Source organism: Lolium perenne, chromosome 7 (genome assembly GCF_019359855.2).
Source record: "Lolium perenne isolate Kyuss_39 chromosome 7, Kyuss_2.0, whole genome shotgun sequence".
Classification (NCBI taxonomy): Eukaryota; Viridiplantae; Streptophyta; class Magnoliopsida; order Poales; family Poaceae; genus Lolium; species Lolium perenne.
Genome location: NC_067250.2, coordinates 294,717,726 through 294,733,740, shown reverse-complemented (window position 1 = coordinate 294,733,740; position 16,015 = coordinate 294,717,726). Strand labels below are relative to the sequence as shown.

General features: G+C 49.9%; 1 protein-coding gene across 1 annotated transcript; it reads left to right on the top strand.

The window, feature by feature from the left end:
• Positions 1 to 11,825: 11,825 nt before the first annotated feature.
• On the top strand, positions 11,826 to 15,806 carry LOC127312180 (probable beta-1,3-galactosyltransferase 2). Its single transcript, XM_051342639.2, has 11 exons — positions 11,826 to 12,156; positions 12,571 to 12,667; positions 13,436 to 13,497; positions 13,603 to 13,814; positions 13,925 to 13,988; positions 14,103 to 14,175; positions 14,304 to 14,424; positions 14,724 to 14,811; positions 14,891 to 15,007; positions 15,113 to 15,222; positions 15,365 to 15,806. Exons 1-11 carry the CDS (start codon positions 12,050 to 12,052, stop codon positions 15,511 to 15,513), a joined length of 1,200 nt encoding a protein of 399 aa, XP_051198599.1. The 5' UTR covers positions 11,826 to 12,049; the 3' UTR covers positions 15,514 to 15,806.
• Positions 15,807 to 16,015: the final 209 nt, after the last annotated feature.

Genomic DNA, 16,015 nt, shown 5'->3' with positions numbered 1-16,015 from the left:
TCGCCAGCGGCGACGAAGCCCAATGGCAGTCCGTCCATAACCGCGGAAACAAGCCCCCAAGCATAGGTGCCGGAAATCGCTACTAGGAATCCACGATTTCGCAACAGATAACAACTTAATCAGAAAACTTAAGCTTACGTCCTAAAGGACGATTTTGAAAATCACAACTTTCATACACGCCTAGGCGGAAATATCCAGCTCTGCGGTTTTAGTCAGAAAAACATACACGATCTAAAATGAACAAGTAAAGGAGGTGAAAGACTCAAAGAGTGAACCATAAGCTTTATTTCATTGAGCATGTATAACTATTACAGAGTTTATAACTCGGAAAAAATATGCTAAGTGTAGAAAGGACGTAGCTGTGCGATATTCCAAGGGCGATCTGTTTCATCGTAGATGTCATCCGGATCCTCACGCTTGCGTTTCCGGTGCCCGATTAGCAGGTCTATCCCTTAGCTCGCGGAAATCAACAAGGTAGTACGACCCGTTATGAAGCACTTTGCTAACGACGAAGGGTCCTTCCCATGGAGATTGCAGCTTATGGTCTTTCACCTGTCGAAGGCGGAGGACCAGGTCTCCTGCCATAAAGGAGCGTTTCCGAACTCGACGACTGTGATAGCGTCGGAGCTTCTGCTGGTAGATGGCGGAACGCTGGTCAGCTAAGTTCCGAGCTTCCTCGATCAGGTCCACAGATAGCTGTCTGGCCTCGTCAGCTGTTTCTTCATTGTAGGCGGAAACTCGCGGTGAGTCGTGGATGATGTCGGAGGGAAGCACGGCTTCGGATCCGTATACCAGGAAAAATGGGGTAAACCCTGTTGATCTGTTAGGGGTAGTTCGTAAACTCCACAAAACAGCTTCCAACTCGTCAGCCCAAGCTCCGGCTGCTCGTCGCAGCGGTTCTTCAAGGCGCGGCTTAATTCCTGATAATATTAGACCGTTAGCCCGTTCAACCTGACCGTTAGATTGTGGATGAGCCACCGATGCAAGGTCCAGTCGGATCCCCATCGTGTCACAATAATCCCTTAACTCTCCCTGAGCGAAGTTTGTGCCATTATCTGTGATTATGCTGTGTGGGATGCCGAATCTCATCACGAGGCTGCAGACGAATTTTAGTGCCGTAGCACCGTCGGCTTTTCTCACTGGCTTAGCCTCGATCCATTTGCTGAACTTGTCAACAGCGACCAGGAGGTACTCAAAACCGCCAGGAGATGATCTTTTTAACTTACCAACCATATCGAGCCCCCAGACCGCAAACGGCCAGGTGATAGGTATGGTCTTCAGCTCTTGGGCTGGAGCGTTTGGTTGAGTAGCGTAGTGCGACAACCTCGGCAGGTCTTGACTATTTTATCAGCGTCTTCTTTAGCTGTAAGCCAATAGAAACCTAACCGAAAAGCTTTTGCAACGAGTGATCTGGGAGCGGCATGATGCCCGCAATCCCCTGCGTGGATCTCTCTGAGGATTTCAATGCCATCTTGATTGGAGACGCATTTAAGAAATACCCCTGCTGCACTTCGTTTGTAGAGCTGTCCATCAACTATTGTGTAGGTTCTTGCTCGTCTGACGATCTGTCGTGCGAGGACCTCGTCCTCTGGCAACTTTTGATCGATGAGGTAGTCCAGGAAAGGCTGTGTCCAAGCCGGAATGATAGCCATCACTTCCCTAGCCGGAGACACTGCCACCTCTGGGTTTTCCGGGTTAGCGCCCTTAACTGAGGGTATCCGGAGATGCTCCAGGAAAATGCCAGGCGGAATTTGTTTCCTGCCGGATCCGAGTTTGGATAGCATGTCTGCCGCTGTGTTGTCGTCTCTTCTGACGTACTTGACTTCGTATCCGAGGAAGCACTTGGCGAGCTCATCAACTTCGTCTCTGTAGGCCGCCATGACGGAATTTCTGGCGTTCCAGGTTCCGGCTACTTGTTGTGCCACCAGGTCGGAATCTCCACAGCATATGATGTGCTTGATCCCAATTTCCTTAGCGATGCGCAGACCGTGTAGTAGAGCCTCATATTCCGCCATGTTGTTAGTAGCTTCGAAGTGGATCTGCAGAACATACTGCAGTTCTTCTCCGGTAGGGGACTTCAGGGTGACTCCGGCTCCTGAGCCTTGATTCTGCTTGGATCCGTCGAAGTGCATGACCCATGTTTCTGGTTCCGGCTCCAGACTTGCATCCGGAGCTTCTGTCCAATCTGCGACGAAATCTGCCAAGACTTGGGATTTAACCGCAGTCCTGGGCTTGTAAGCGATGTCGAAGGCGGATAATTCGATGCCCCATTTAGCCGTACGTCCTGTTGCGTCAGCGTTGTTGAGAATTGTAGACAGCGGAGCCTTGCTCACGACTGTTACTGGATGCTCTTGGAAGTAGTGCCTCAACTTCCGGCTACCCAGGAACACTCCATAGGCTAGCTTCTGAAAGTGAGGGTACCTTTGTTTTGACTCCATCAGCACCTCGCTAATGTAGTAGACAGGTCTTTGGACGTCATATTCATGACCTTCTTCCTTTCGCTCCACCACGATGACGAGGCTGATGACTTTGTTGGTAGCTGCCAGATAAAGGAGCATTGGCTCTGACTCTGCTGGAGCTGCCAAGATAGGTGGGGAGGTGAGAATTTCCTTCAACCCTCGAAGAGCTGCGTCAGCTGCGTCGTCCCAGACAAATTTGTCTGTTTTCTTCAGCAACTTGTACAGAGGTAGCGCCTTCTCGCCCAGACGGCTAACAAACCTACTGATTGCTGCAACACAACCAGTTAGTCGTTGCACATCTTTGAGACAAGTTGGCCTTTTGATGCACAGGATTGCCTTGATCTTTTCCGGGTTAACCTCAATGCCTCTGTGAGAGACTATGAAGCCAAGGAGTTTTCCGGCTGGCACGCCAAAGACGCACTTCAGCGGATTCAACATCATCTTGTACCTACGGAGGTTGTCAAAGGTTTCTGTGAGGTCGCTGATCAAGTCGGATCCTTTCCGGGTCATGACCGCGATGTCGTCGACGTAAGCGTGCACGTTCCGGCCAATTTGGTCCTTCAGGCACCGCTGCATCGTACGTTGGTAGGTAGCACCTGCATTTTTCAAACCAAAGGGCATAGTAACATAGCAGTAAGTACCGAACGGGGTAATGAATGAAGTCGCCTTTTGGTCGGATTCCTTCATCCGGATCTGATGATACCCGGAATACGCATCAAGAAAACACGAAGTTCCGCCGCCGTCGAATCATTGACTTGGTCAATGCGCGGCAAGGGGAACGGATCCTTCGGGCAATGTTTGTTCAAGCCAGAGTAATCGATGCACATTCTTAGTATTTCAGTGTTCTTTTTGGGTACAAGGACGGGATTCGCGACCCAATCGGTATGGATAACTTCCATTACAAAACCTGCTTCTAGTAACTTTGCTAGTTCCATTCCTATGGCGCGGCGCTTCTTATCTCCAAAGCGTCGCATAGCTTGCTTCACCGGTTTGGCCCCCGGATTTATGTTGAGGTAGTGCTCGGCGAGTTCCCTAGGTACTCCGGACATGTCAGAAGGTTGCCATGCGAAGATATCCATGTTAGCGCGGAGGAACTCGACGAGCGCTTTCCTATTTGGGGTCCATGTTGGCTCCGGCGAAACCTGCTTGGAAGAGTCACCTGGAATGAGGTCATGCTTCTTGGTTTCTATCGCGGGCTTGAAGGAGGTTTTCTGCTCGGAGATCTGCTTCTTGGTGGTCTGCATCTCAGTCGGATCCACCGCGGCTCTGTAGCCTTTCAGCTCTTCTCCGGATATCACAGACTCTGCGAAGGCGGCTTCGCCTAACTCGCACTCATGAGCCTTTTTGTAGTCTCCGGATACGGTAATCATACCTTTAGGACCCGGAATCTTGAGCTTGTTGTAGATGTAGCACGCTCTTGCGTGGAACTTGTGGTAGGTGGGCCTGCCGAAGATGACGTGGTAGGAGCTCTTGAAGGGCACAACTTCAAACGTGATCTTCTCTTCGCGGAAATTATGAACATCGCCAAAAGCCACGGGAAGTGTGATCTTTGCCGAGGGAGTTTGCCTTCTTACCCGGAACCACACCATGAAACTCGGTGGTGCTGTGTTTGAGCTGTTCCTTGGTGAGGTTCATCCGCTCTAGAGTCTCCGAGGTACATGATGTTCAAGCTGGCTCCGCCATCCATGAGGCACTTGGAGAAGTCATACCCGTCTTCATGCGGGGACTTACAACCAAGGCGTAGCATTCCTTTGGCACAATTGCGGGATGATCCTTCCGATCAAATGTGCACGGAATTTCCGACCACTCGACGTCTTTGCGGCACGGTAGGAACTATGGCGTTAAGGATCCGGTAGGCGACTTGGAGGCGCGTACTGTTGGGGTTCCGAGGAAAGTGTGGTAAGCCCCCACGCTCTTTTTGTCGAATGGATTGGATTTACCTGCGGCTCCTGCCTTGGGATCCGGCGAGTTATCATCCTCATCCATCGCCTCGGAACTATCGTCCTCCTTGTCTTTGTTCTTGCCCTTGCCACCTTTTCCGCGAGGGCGGTGCTTCCGGGCGCGCTTGTATCCGGCCTCCGGGTCGTTCTTTAGATCATTGACCCACTTGCAGTTGCGGTTGGTATGAGTGGACTTCCTCGTAACCGGATCCAGATGGGCCAGCGGGGGCATGTCTCTGTACTCCTCATAGGTTTGCGGGGCGCGGGATCCGGCAGCAGTGACCTCGGAGGTATGCTGCTGACCCCTGCCGGCTCCGCCTCCGCGTCCGCGTCCTCTTCCGCCTCCTGGACCTCCGCGTTGAAACGCCATGGCGACCATCTCGGATCCGCCACTCTTACGGTCATCGTGGTTCTTGCGCTTATGGCTGCTGCTGCCGACGTTGTCACGGTTCTTCTTTTGTTGATGCAGGGGGATTGCTGTGGCTGCGAGGTCACCGCCTGCGTCGTCATCGGCGGCAGTGTGGTCGCTGGCGATGGTGATCATGTCGTCCAACGTCAGTTGATTTGCATTGACCATGCAAGTTAGCTTGTGTCGCAGCAATCCTCCTCGCAGCAAGCCCCCAATGAAAGCGTGCATTGCTGTGCGGTTGTCGACGTTCTCGCACTCGTTTCTGCATGCCAACCATCGGGTGAGGAAGTTCCTCGATGTTTCGCCCTTCTTCTGGATGCATGCCTGCAGGTCGCTTGTTGTGGCAGGTCTCTTGTAGGTGCCCCTGAAGTGTTTCTCAAAAGCGTTCTTCAGGTCGAACCAGCAAAAGATGGAGTTCTTCTCAAGGTCGCTGAGCCAGATCCGGGCTGGACCTACAAGGTACAAGCGAAGCATGCGGCAGCGATGTTAGGGGTTCCTCCGGCGAAGGTTACAAAGATTATAGTAATCCTCAATCCAGGTATCCGGCCTTTCGGTGCCATCATAATGCTTCAGATTTCCGGGTAGCTTGAGGTTCATCCTTGGCTTTGGTTCCTCTCGAATCATCCTGCCAAAGCACTTCGGACCAATGTAGTCGGTTCTGTACTCGTTAAGGCGGTCCCGCGCGTCGCGCGAGCCGTGGCGAGGAGATTTTGAGCGAGAGGGAGATCTCCGGCCATTGCCTCCGCCTCCACCTCCGCCGCCACCGCTAGGTGGTGGTGAGGGAGACCTGCGAGGTGGGCGGTCTGACCTCTTGCTTCCGCCATCTAAATCTCCTCGGCCTTCCTGGTGCTGGCTCCGGCTCCTGTGGCTGCCTTCGCCTTGGCGCTGGCTGCCCTGGTCGTTCCGGCGAGGCTCCGGATCACGGCTCCGGCGAGGCTCTGGGTCCCGGCTCCGGCGAGGTTCTGGACCGCGGTCCTCATTCCGACTCCTCCTGGGCTCGGGCTCATGAACAATGTTCTGGTTCCGGCGAGGTTCCGGCGAGCGCTCCCTGTTTCTGTTTCTTGGCAGCACGTTGTCGCGGATAACAATCCCACCATGCCCTGGGGGCCTGGTGTTTCCGGCTGGACTACGGCGGCGAGGGGGTCGCGGGTAACCGTTGGGCGGAGGAGAGGGGTTGCGGTATTTGTCTCGTCCAGAGTACATCGCATCCTTTCCCTTTCTTGGATCTGACGGTGGCGTCTTTGATGGTACGGGGATTGGATTTGGGTATTCCCTGGCTTTCCTTCTGCGCTCCGAGGATCCGGTGTGTGATTCGTCATCGGGTCGCCGATCAGCGCGGGCGTCCTTCTGCGCGGTAGATATACAGATATCCGGATTGGATTCCAACCTGCGCGAAGTATCCGCCTTGCTTTGCTGCTGCATTGCTGAAGCGACGAGTGTGCGAAGATAGTTGATATCGACCTCTTCGTCCTTCTTCTGCAGTAGTTCCGCAGCTTTTAGCATGTTGTCCTTTGGGGTTTCCAGCGGCTGGTGCTCTGCGGGCGTGTTGAAGGGTATCCTGCGAGGCGGAATTGCTTCTCTAACGATTCGATCGGCCTCCGCCTGCGCATAGATCATCTTTACTTCCCACTCAGCCCTCATGCTCTTGACTTGCTCGAGTGTGGCAGCAATCTCGCGGTCTGTCGTCGAAGTTTTCCGCCCAGTGCATGATCTGCCCTCCCTACCTTTAACGCAGCTTCGGTATCGGCGAGCTTCTTGGCTGTGGCCAGCATCTCCTTCACGGTGGTTTCTAGAGCCTCCAGATCTGCGGCGTCGCCCGGGGTTATAGGTGTGTTAAGAACTGCTCGCGCGGCCACCTCCTCTGCTGACAGGACTTCCTCCGAGGAAGAATCCCTTTGGGGTCGTACCCGAGACATTGGAGATCCTTGTTGGGATGGTTGAGGGTCAAATTGGCTGGTTGGTTCTTCAAATCCAGTTTGTCCCTGCGCTGCTATCGTTGCGAGAACCTGCTTAGGCTGGGCGGAGTCGACTTCAGGCTGATCACTGTATCCGTATTCCCTTATCTTGCGAACGAAGTCATCGGACTCCATGGAGGGGTATCTCCGGAAATTGGGCTCGGGTTGCCCAAAATCGACTCTTCAACCGGAGTCTCGCTCTCTCCGACAAGCTCAGCCTGATCCGGATCCGCGTTGTGTTCCGGTGCCTCTTCCTGCTCAGGACCAGCTCCGTCTTCTTGAGGGGCGGTTCCGGCGGTATGGGCCAAGAAGTGTACGAAGTGGCACCTCTGCTTTTTTAACACCTGGGAGACCCAGGCGGATCAGCATTGGTCTTCCACCTTTGTTTCCTGCTCAGGGGCGGATTGGGTGGGCTTTGAAATTTCCAGATCCAAGGCGGAATCTTCCTTGGGAAGCTCCTGCGTCTTAGATCGGATCTTCGCGACAGCGTCCAGCTCTGCGGCGGTCGCGTCTGCGTTACTCACCAGTGGGTTTCCGTCGGAATCGACGGTTTCCCCGATGAAGATGTGTATGCCGCCAATTGGGACGATGGAGAGCTTGACGGGGTTTGTCCTAGCCGGAATCCAGCACTCATCCGGAGGGACGATCGGCAGATTCCCGGCGTAAAGGACGCGTCCCACAGCGATGGTGTCGTCGTAGCTTCCCATGGCGGAACCCTCCCGGTTCCGGCCTCCAGACGCCACAGGCCCCACGGTGGGCGCCAACTGTCGTTGCCTAATCGACGGTACCTCGGAGGAGGGATCCTCACGAGGGGGAGAAGAAGTAGGGGCCATAGGGCGGAGTGCACACGGGACGGTGGTACGCGAGTTACCCAGCTTCGGAACACCTGCACGATGACAGGGCCTACTGCTGCTTGTCTGGAATTATCTGGGCGCTTTCGCGTTGTTACAATGAGTTGTGGTTGTCCCTCTAGGGGTCCCGGGATCCGGCTTATAAAGGCGCACGGATCTAGGGTTTACATGAAGAGTCCTAGCCGGATTACAGATAGCCTAGCTACGGTACAATATCTTGCCGTGCACGTCACGGATCCGCCTTCCATACACGTAAATCGGATCCGGGTTCCTCATGGGCCTCCATGGATCCGGGTTACTCCTAAGGTCGGTACGGATCCGGCCTGCTGATCCTGAGCTGGACTTCTTCCTTCATGATCAACAGCAACTGGGCCGCCCGATGGGCCACATGCCTCATCACCGTCTGTGGGCCACCCGGGCTTGCCGGATCTAGGCACTGTCGATGGTACACCCATGAAGTATACCCACAACAACCTCCGTACTCGGTCACACGTTCGGTGTTGATGACGACTTCCTTCTCCCCGTTCCAGCGGGCAGCGGAAGTAGTAGCTCCTCCTTGAATCCGGCAGCACGACGGCGTGGTGGCGGTGGCGATGGAGATCTCCGGCGGAGCTTCGCTAAGCATTGCGGGAGAGGTGGAGGAGTGGGGCGGCTAGGGTTTGGGGAGAGGGGGTGGCCGGCCACTTAGGGGTGCGGCCAAGCTATGGGCTTGTAGTGGCCGGCCCCCTCCCCTTGCCCCTCATTATATAGGTGGAACCCCCAAGTGTTGGACTACAGGTCTTCGAATAAGACCCCAACCCAAAACCTTCCATGTGTGGGGAAACCTACCCAGGGTGGGATTCCCACCTCAAGTGGGACTCCCACCCTTCCATGAGGGGGGTGGCCGGCCACCCTTGGTGGAGTCCACCTGGGACTCCACCCCTCTAGGGTTGGCCGGCCATGGGAGGTGGAGTCCCTTCGGGACTCCGCCTTCCAAAGTGATTTCTTCCGAACTTTTCTAGAACCTTCCATAAATGCACCGGATCATTTTCAAACTTATAAAATGACTTCCTATATATGAATCTTATTCTCCGGACCATTCCGAAACTCCTCGTGATGTCTGGGATCCCATCCGAGACTCCGAACAAAACTTCGAACTCCATTCCATATTCAATATCTACTAATACGACATCAAACCTTAAGTGTGTCACCCTACGGTTCGCGAACTATGTGAACATGGTTGAGACCTCTCTCCGACCAATAACCAATAGCGGGATCTGGAGATCCATAATGGCTCCCACATATTCAACGATGACTTAGTGATCGAATGAACCATTCACATACGATACCAATTCCCTTTGTCACGCGATATTTTACTTGTCCGAGGTTTGATCATCGGCATCTCTATACCTTGTTCAACCTCGTCTCCTGACAAGTACTCTTTACTCGTACCGTGGTATGTGGTCTCTTATGAACCATTCATATTCTTGCAAGCTAATATAGACGACATTCCACCGAGAGGGCCCAGAGTATATCTATCTGTCATCGGGATGGACAAATCCCACTGTTGATCCATATGCCTCAACTCATACTTTCCGGATACTTAATCCCACCTTTATAACCACCCATTTACGCAGTGGCGTTTGATGTAATCAAAGTACCTTTCCAGTATAAGATATGATCTCATGGTCGAAAGGACTAGGTAACTATGTATCGAAAGCTTATAGCAAATAACTTAATGACGTGATCTTATGCTACGCTTAATTGGGTGTGTCCATTACATCATTCATATAATGATATAACCTTGTTATTAATAACATCCAATGTTCATGATTATGAAACTATAATCATCTATTAATCAACAAGCTAGTTAAAAGGCTTACTAGGGACTCATTGTTGTTTACATAACACACATTTATCAATGTTTCGGTTAATACAATTATAGCATGTATATAAACATTTATCATAAACACAAAGATATATAATAACCACTTTTATTATTGCCTCTTGGGGCATATCTCCAACAACATCCACATCAATGTATGATACATTTTCGGCGAGTGCGGTTCATTGATCACGCTAGAAGGTGCACCCGGGGGATATGTAGTGGCATCCATGAACTTGCGGCCGGTGTCTATGCCCCCGTATGCCACAACCGATGCAAGAATAGGCCACTTTCACACTTCCTCCACCACTTCTCATCGATGCCTTTGCAGTAATCAGTCTAGATCCACCATGGCACCTTGCCGTGCTGAGAAGAAAACTTCAATTTTTCTATGAAAATGAAAACCCCAACTAGATCGAGATCGAAGAAAAACAAATTTGAGAAAGATTGGTTGATGAAGAAAGCATACGATGCTGCCACTTGCGGTTCATTTTAGGCATGGCTCGCTGACTTATGTGTCACCTCCGTTGACGGCTGCTGATTCGAGGTCGGGCAGGCGCGATCGAGGTTGGTGGAGAGGATGAGTAGTGGGTGCGCTCGTATATGGGATATGTGAGTATAGTGGCAGCCTATGCATAAATAGTCAACAGTCAAAGCACGCCAATGGTGGGACACACCATTCAGCGAGCCATGCCTCAAAGGGAGTGTGGCATGCTTGTCTTTGTACAGCGGAGGACCAACTTTTAACATCGCTTTTACTACACTACACAAAATGTTTAGCATTTGATCCCAGAGCGTGACATTATTAAGCATCGGTGTAGCGTGACACTAGCTAATCACGGCACCGATATGTGCCGGTTTGGGCTCGTTCACGGCGCATAAGTATCCGCTTTGTTGTATAGTCGTCACGAAAGTTGTATACGTCATTGCGAAATTTCTCGACGAGATTAATCGAATCATGTCCGCCGACTTAAGTATCATGGATCCGACAAACCGTGCTCGTATATCTATCTTACTTTGTCTATTCCGTATGAAACTTGTGTTCCTTTGCACTTTCATTAATTCGGTACTATGACGTGTGAACGAACTATATAATTTCCTAACTAGTGGTAATTTATTAGCTATTAATTCAGTTTTTGGTACTAGTTTTATTCATAGTTGGCCAATTGGGTGAAATGGAAAAGAAAAGGTCAGTGTCCAGCGCGGAATAAATGGGTCTCGCTGTTGGGTTTGCCACCAACGTAAACAAAACAAAGGGTAGACACAAATTCATTCCTATCCACAGACTGATAAAAATAGATCAACACAAACACACTTAACTTTCGAAATGAATTGAACCGATGGAGAGGCTCCGGTGACTCTCAAATAGTAGCTGACAGCACACATGCCAACTACGTTTGGGAGTCGTCAGCAGCAAGTGCCGGTCAAAAAAATTCCAAACCAACACACTGGTACTCTCTCATAGCCGTTCCGGTAGAAAAAAAAAGACCCCCAAATCGACGTGAAAGTGGTGTGAGTTTGGTGTTAGCGATCCCGATATCCTCTCTTGGCATAGGGATTGGTTGTGACGCGCCGACTATCTATTAGGCTTGGGATGACGTGGATTTCGTATGAAAATTGCTGGTGTTAGCTGTCACTAGAACCCAAATCGTCACCGGCTACGATTTGAGGCTTCCGGTGAAGATACTCTTATATACTTTTTTATACCGCTAGAGATGGTTTTAAACGAGAGAAAATAGAGGCAGATCGGGCTTTTTGCACATGAGCCGCACAGCATGACCCGACCCGACCCGCACCGCCCTTTGCTGCCGTACGTTTGCATCCGACCTAGAGTGCGCCGCGCGCGCCGGCGTCGCTCGGACCTCGCCAGCCCGCGCCGCGCCGCACCGCACGGCCGTGGCGGGTCTCCTGCTCCACTGACCGCACCGAAAAGCAACGCGCCCATTTGCAAAACCATGCGGCCGACACGCCGCCGGCAGCCCGCGCCGTCGCCATGAGACGCCGATGCGACGGCCCGATTGCGCAACACGCTCGCACGCACGCACGGTGGCTCTGCTAGCTCTCCATGTGCAAATCCTTCGTACAGTACTGTACTACAATAATACTCTGCCCAACGACAACCTGGTGGCATTCTGGCTCCGCCACCGACCTGTCTTGTGCTCCACTCTCCATGTCTGACTGACGCACACGCCCCCCTCCTGCACTCCTCCACCTGCCGCCACACGACGAGCTCGGCGATCCACCCAACAGCAACTGCAACAGCGGCCATTAGTTTACTTTACGGCCAGTTAAAATTCTTAAATTCACCGCAAGCTTCCATCGAATTCGCGGCATCCAACTCTGCCACTGTACTGTCGGTCGCCTCCGCCGCCCGCCCGCGCACATGGCCATGACGGAGGAGGCGACGACTCTGGGCGGGACGGGATTTAAGAAAACCCGAGAGCCACGCCTCCTCCTCCAATCTCCATTCCATTCCGCAGCCCACCACCGGAGAACACCTGCCCTGCCGCGGCAGCTGAGAGTGCAGGGGAGGCCGGTGGCAGCGCGGGCGGGGACGCGGCCGGAGGCGCCATGAGCTGGAGGAGAGGCGGCGGAGCAGGGGACGGGGCCCTGAGCAGGCGATGGGTCCTCCTGCTCTGCGCCGGGAGCTTCTCCCTCGGCCTGCTCTTCACCAACGGGTATGTCAAATTGTCAACTCTACTCCACTGCTCGCTCACCGTGATCTCGTGCCCCATTACGCGGAATTCCGAGCGGGTGTGCGCCTGGGATGCGTTACGGTTCTTGGTGGCAAGATCTGCTCTGTCCCTCCTTCCATTCTGCGGCAAGATTTAGGTCAATGGCCTGTGGTGCTTGATTCACGGGGTCAAGAATTCAGACTCCTGCCTGTTCATTAATCACTTGTTCTCTTGTTCGATCATGGAGTCAGCTGAATCGCAGCTCCAGAACTTGTACTAGCTGAATCGCTTGCGGGAGCTCTGAGTTCCTGACTCTCTTGATTTAGCTGCTGCTCATGATTTACTCACATGGGCTCTACGATTTAAGGAGCATATATGTGCACCGATTGATCCACTCTGCTGTTTTCTCCTTCCCAGGATGTGGACATTGCCCGAGGCGACCGAGGTTGCCAAACCAAACGAAAGAAGAGGGGAACCGGCCAAGCTTACCGCCGGAGACTGTAATTCTGCAAAGGTACCTCTTCCCTCCAATAAAAAGAAAGTTGAACCATTCTTGATTATTACAGTAATAAAGAAGTAACCAAGTTCAGTAGTTCTACTAAGGGTAATCATTTTTTTTCCCGATAAATATACTCCCTCCGTCCCGATTTACTCTACATTCTAGAAAAAAAAAGAGACAAATTAGTGTTGCATTTATTAGTACTACTTAGATATGCGAACAACCAATCCAAGCTATATTAAAAATAACAACATCCAATAAAAAGAGCAAAACCACTTCGTTTTTAGTGTTGTTGTTTACTAAAAGCTAGAATGTAGATTATTTCAGAACAAATTTTATGGCTAGAATGTAGACTAATTCAGAACGGAGGGAGTAGTTCTATTAGTGGCAACATACTTCAAAGAAAAATCAGTAACATTGTGACTCGAAATGATAGACTCATGTTGTACAATAGCTCAACCCGACTCACAGACAGATACATATGCTACTACGATGCATAATTGCTCTAGGTTCGACCTCACAAGAATATAGTATTAGACTACTTGGTAGTGTCTAGGTTTGGATAATTGGCATATAGGGGCTACAGTTGCTGAAATCGGATAACGTAATTTTATTGGGTTTAAGATATATCCACTTCTGTACCCACGTTTGCTTCAAAATCCAATACCACATTTGTTTTCTAAAATAAATCCGGACATTTCCACTTTCTCAAGTACCAATATTGGATATTTCTTTCAACGTCACAACAGTGTTGATGCAGATTTCATCTTCTTGTCTCACCAGGTTCCAGAGAAGCACGATTTCAGAGACACGCTTAGCGTCCTGGATAGTACTAACGATGTACAGTATGTGATGGCACACATGTCTTCTGCCCCGCTGATTTGTTTCTTCCAGTAAAGCTTCGAGGCAGCTGTTTCTGACTACAGCTCAACTGGCTCCTCCTGCTGCAGGACTTTGGATAAGACAATATCGAATTTGGAGTCGGAGCTTTCTGCTGCAAGGACCCTTCAGGAATCATTTCTAAATGGTTCTCCGGTTTCAGAAGAGTACAAGGCCTCTGAGTCTGCTGGAAGGCGGAAATACTTCATGGTGATCGGCATCAATACGGCTTTCAGTAGCCGCAAGAGAAGAGATTCTATCCGCAATACCTGGATGCCACGAGGTTTTTTCACATGGAACCGTTCTTCATTTGTTCTTCAAGCTTTCTTGTTGCTTGGGCTATTAATTTTTCGACATTTGGGTTATTAATGGCGATCTAACAATGCAAAACAGGAGAGAAGCGAAAAAAACTTGAAGAAGAGAAGGGGATCATAATTCGTTTTGTTATTGGTCACAGGTGCACAACATGTTTGTTTCTTAACCTGTCCTTATCTCACATCTGGGTCATGTCGTATGCAAAATATTATCCTGCAGATCCATACAATTGGTTCTGATAACTGGTTATTTGCAGTGCTATTGCAGGTGGAATAGTGGATAGAGCAATCGCAGCAGAGGATAGAAAACATGGAGACTTCATGAGGCTTGTAAGCTTCACCTTATCTGCTTTACTAACAGTTATTAGTTATATGCGGGTGTCAATGTAATTGTTGCTTTGACTTTGGCCTACATGATTTTAGTTGTTCTTACTTTCAGTTATTTTCACTCTGTTCAGGATCATGTTGAAGGATACCTTGAGTTATCAGGAAAAACCAAGACATACTTTGCTACAGCTGTTGCTTTGTGGGATGCTAACTTCTACGTGAAAGTTGATGACGATGTGCATGTAAATATAGGTAAACTCAAACGCCGATCATACCATATGTGCTGAGGGTAAAATAGTCATGAATGCACGATTATCATCTTTGAACATCTTATTTTGTGGTCATTTCTACAGTAATATGTTCTGTGATCATCATTAGTGTCGTTGATACTTTAATATATTGGTAGGGTGCTCTAAGTGCCTATAGGATGATATGAATTTACACTAAGATGCCATCCAGTCTTTAGATTCTGTAGGAACTGACGGAAGTCTGTCTATTCTTGACCTCCATTTATTTGCCTCTATTCTGACATGAAACTTGTACATATGCAGCGACCCTTGGGCAGATTTTGTCCAAACATATTTCGAGGCCCAGGGTATATACTGGATGCATGAAGTCTGGTCCTGTCCTATCTGATAAGTAAGTGGTGTATGGTATTTAGCTTCTTATTTCTTTATCATGATTTCCTAATTGTTAATATGCAACTGCAACTGCGCAGGGAAGCCAGGTATTATGAACCTGAGCACTGGAAGTTTGGGGATAAGTACTTCCGACATGCCACCGGTCAACTCTATGCTATTTCAAAAGATTTGGCAACCTACATCTCCATAAACAAGTGAGATAGTACCCAAACCATTTTATGTTTCAAATGAATGAATTTACTCTAATTTCATGATTTGGAGTGTGCTCAAGCCGTTTCGTATAATTCAATCATTACCAGGCATGTGTTGCACAAGTATATCAATGAGGATGTTTCTTTGGGGTCTTGGTTCATAGGGCTAGATGTTGAGCATATTGATGACCGGCGACTTTGCTGTGGTACTCCACCTGGTAAGCATCTCTATAACTCTTATCTGAACGTGTTCAGATAGAGTCCTAGATTACTCAAAGTTTCACGGTATTTGCTGCTGGACTATAATTAGAAGAATGTGAAAAATTAGGTCCAAATCACGTGTCTGTTTACTGATCACAGATTGCGAATGGAAAGCCCAGGCGGGGAACACCTGTGCGGCCTCATTCGATTGGAGATGCAGCGGTATATGCAACTCAGTGCAGAACATCGTAGGAGTGCACAACAAGTGTGGAGAAAGCGAAAAGGCACTCTGGGCCGCTTCTTTCTAACCAAACCTGGAGGAACACCTGACCGAAGTTGCTCTGTTGTAGTATATAAGTGTATGTTGTACATTGTGCATGAAATGTGTTCAGTTCATTCTTAGCCCTGTAGGTAGGTGGTCTGTTCAGAAATGCCGGCGAAGCAGGCCATGGTTTTACTCGGAGTCTGCCAGTGCTGGTTGAGGGGGTATACGGGCTGCTTGATCTGTTGGCATGTTTTTGGGTGGTCATTTTGTAATGACCTTATGTACTCTGTGGATGGCTAACAAGATATATAAAGATCTGTAATCTTCATTCTACCACATTTTGACGTAAATATGAGCAGTGCGTACACGCCAGGCTTCTTCAAATTGAAATATTTCCGTAAAAACTTCATAGGAAGGGTATATATGGATGGCTTTTGGATCATAGGAATGTAGAATAAATAGCTTAATTCTCAATTTTAGAAAAAGAAAGCTTAATTCTCGGCTCCTGAAAAGAACTGTTTTATTCAAATTTGACGATGAGCAAA

Bases quoted from the DNA above. Each gene is read 5' to 3' on its own strand.
- LOC127312180 (XM_051342639.2), top strand. From the start codon at position 12,050: ATGAGCTGGAGGAGAGGCGGCGGAGCAGGGGACGGGGCCCTGAGCAGG. The intron at 12,157-12,570 runs GTATGTCAAATT...TCTCCTTCCCAG, and splicing joins GGCCTGCTCTTCACCAACGG to GATGTGGACATTGCCCGAGG. The intron at 15,223-15,364 runs GTAAGCATCTCT...TACTGATCACAG, and splicing joins TTGCTGTGGTACTCCACCTG to ATTGCGAATGGAAAGCCCAG.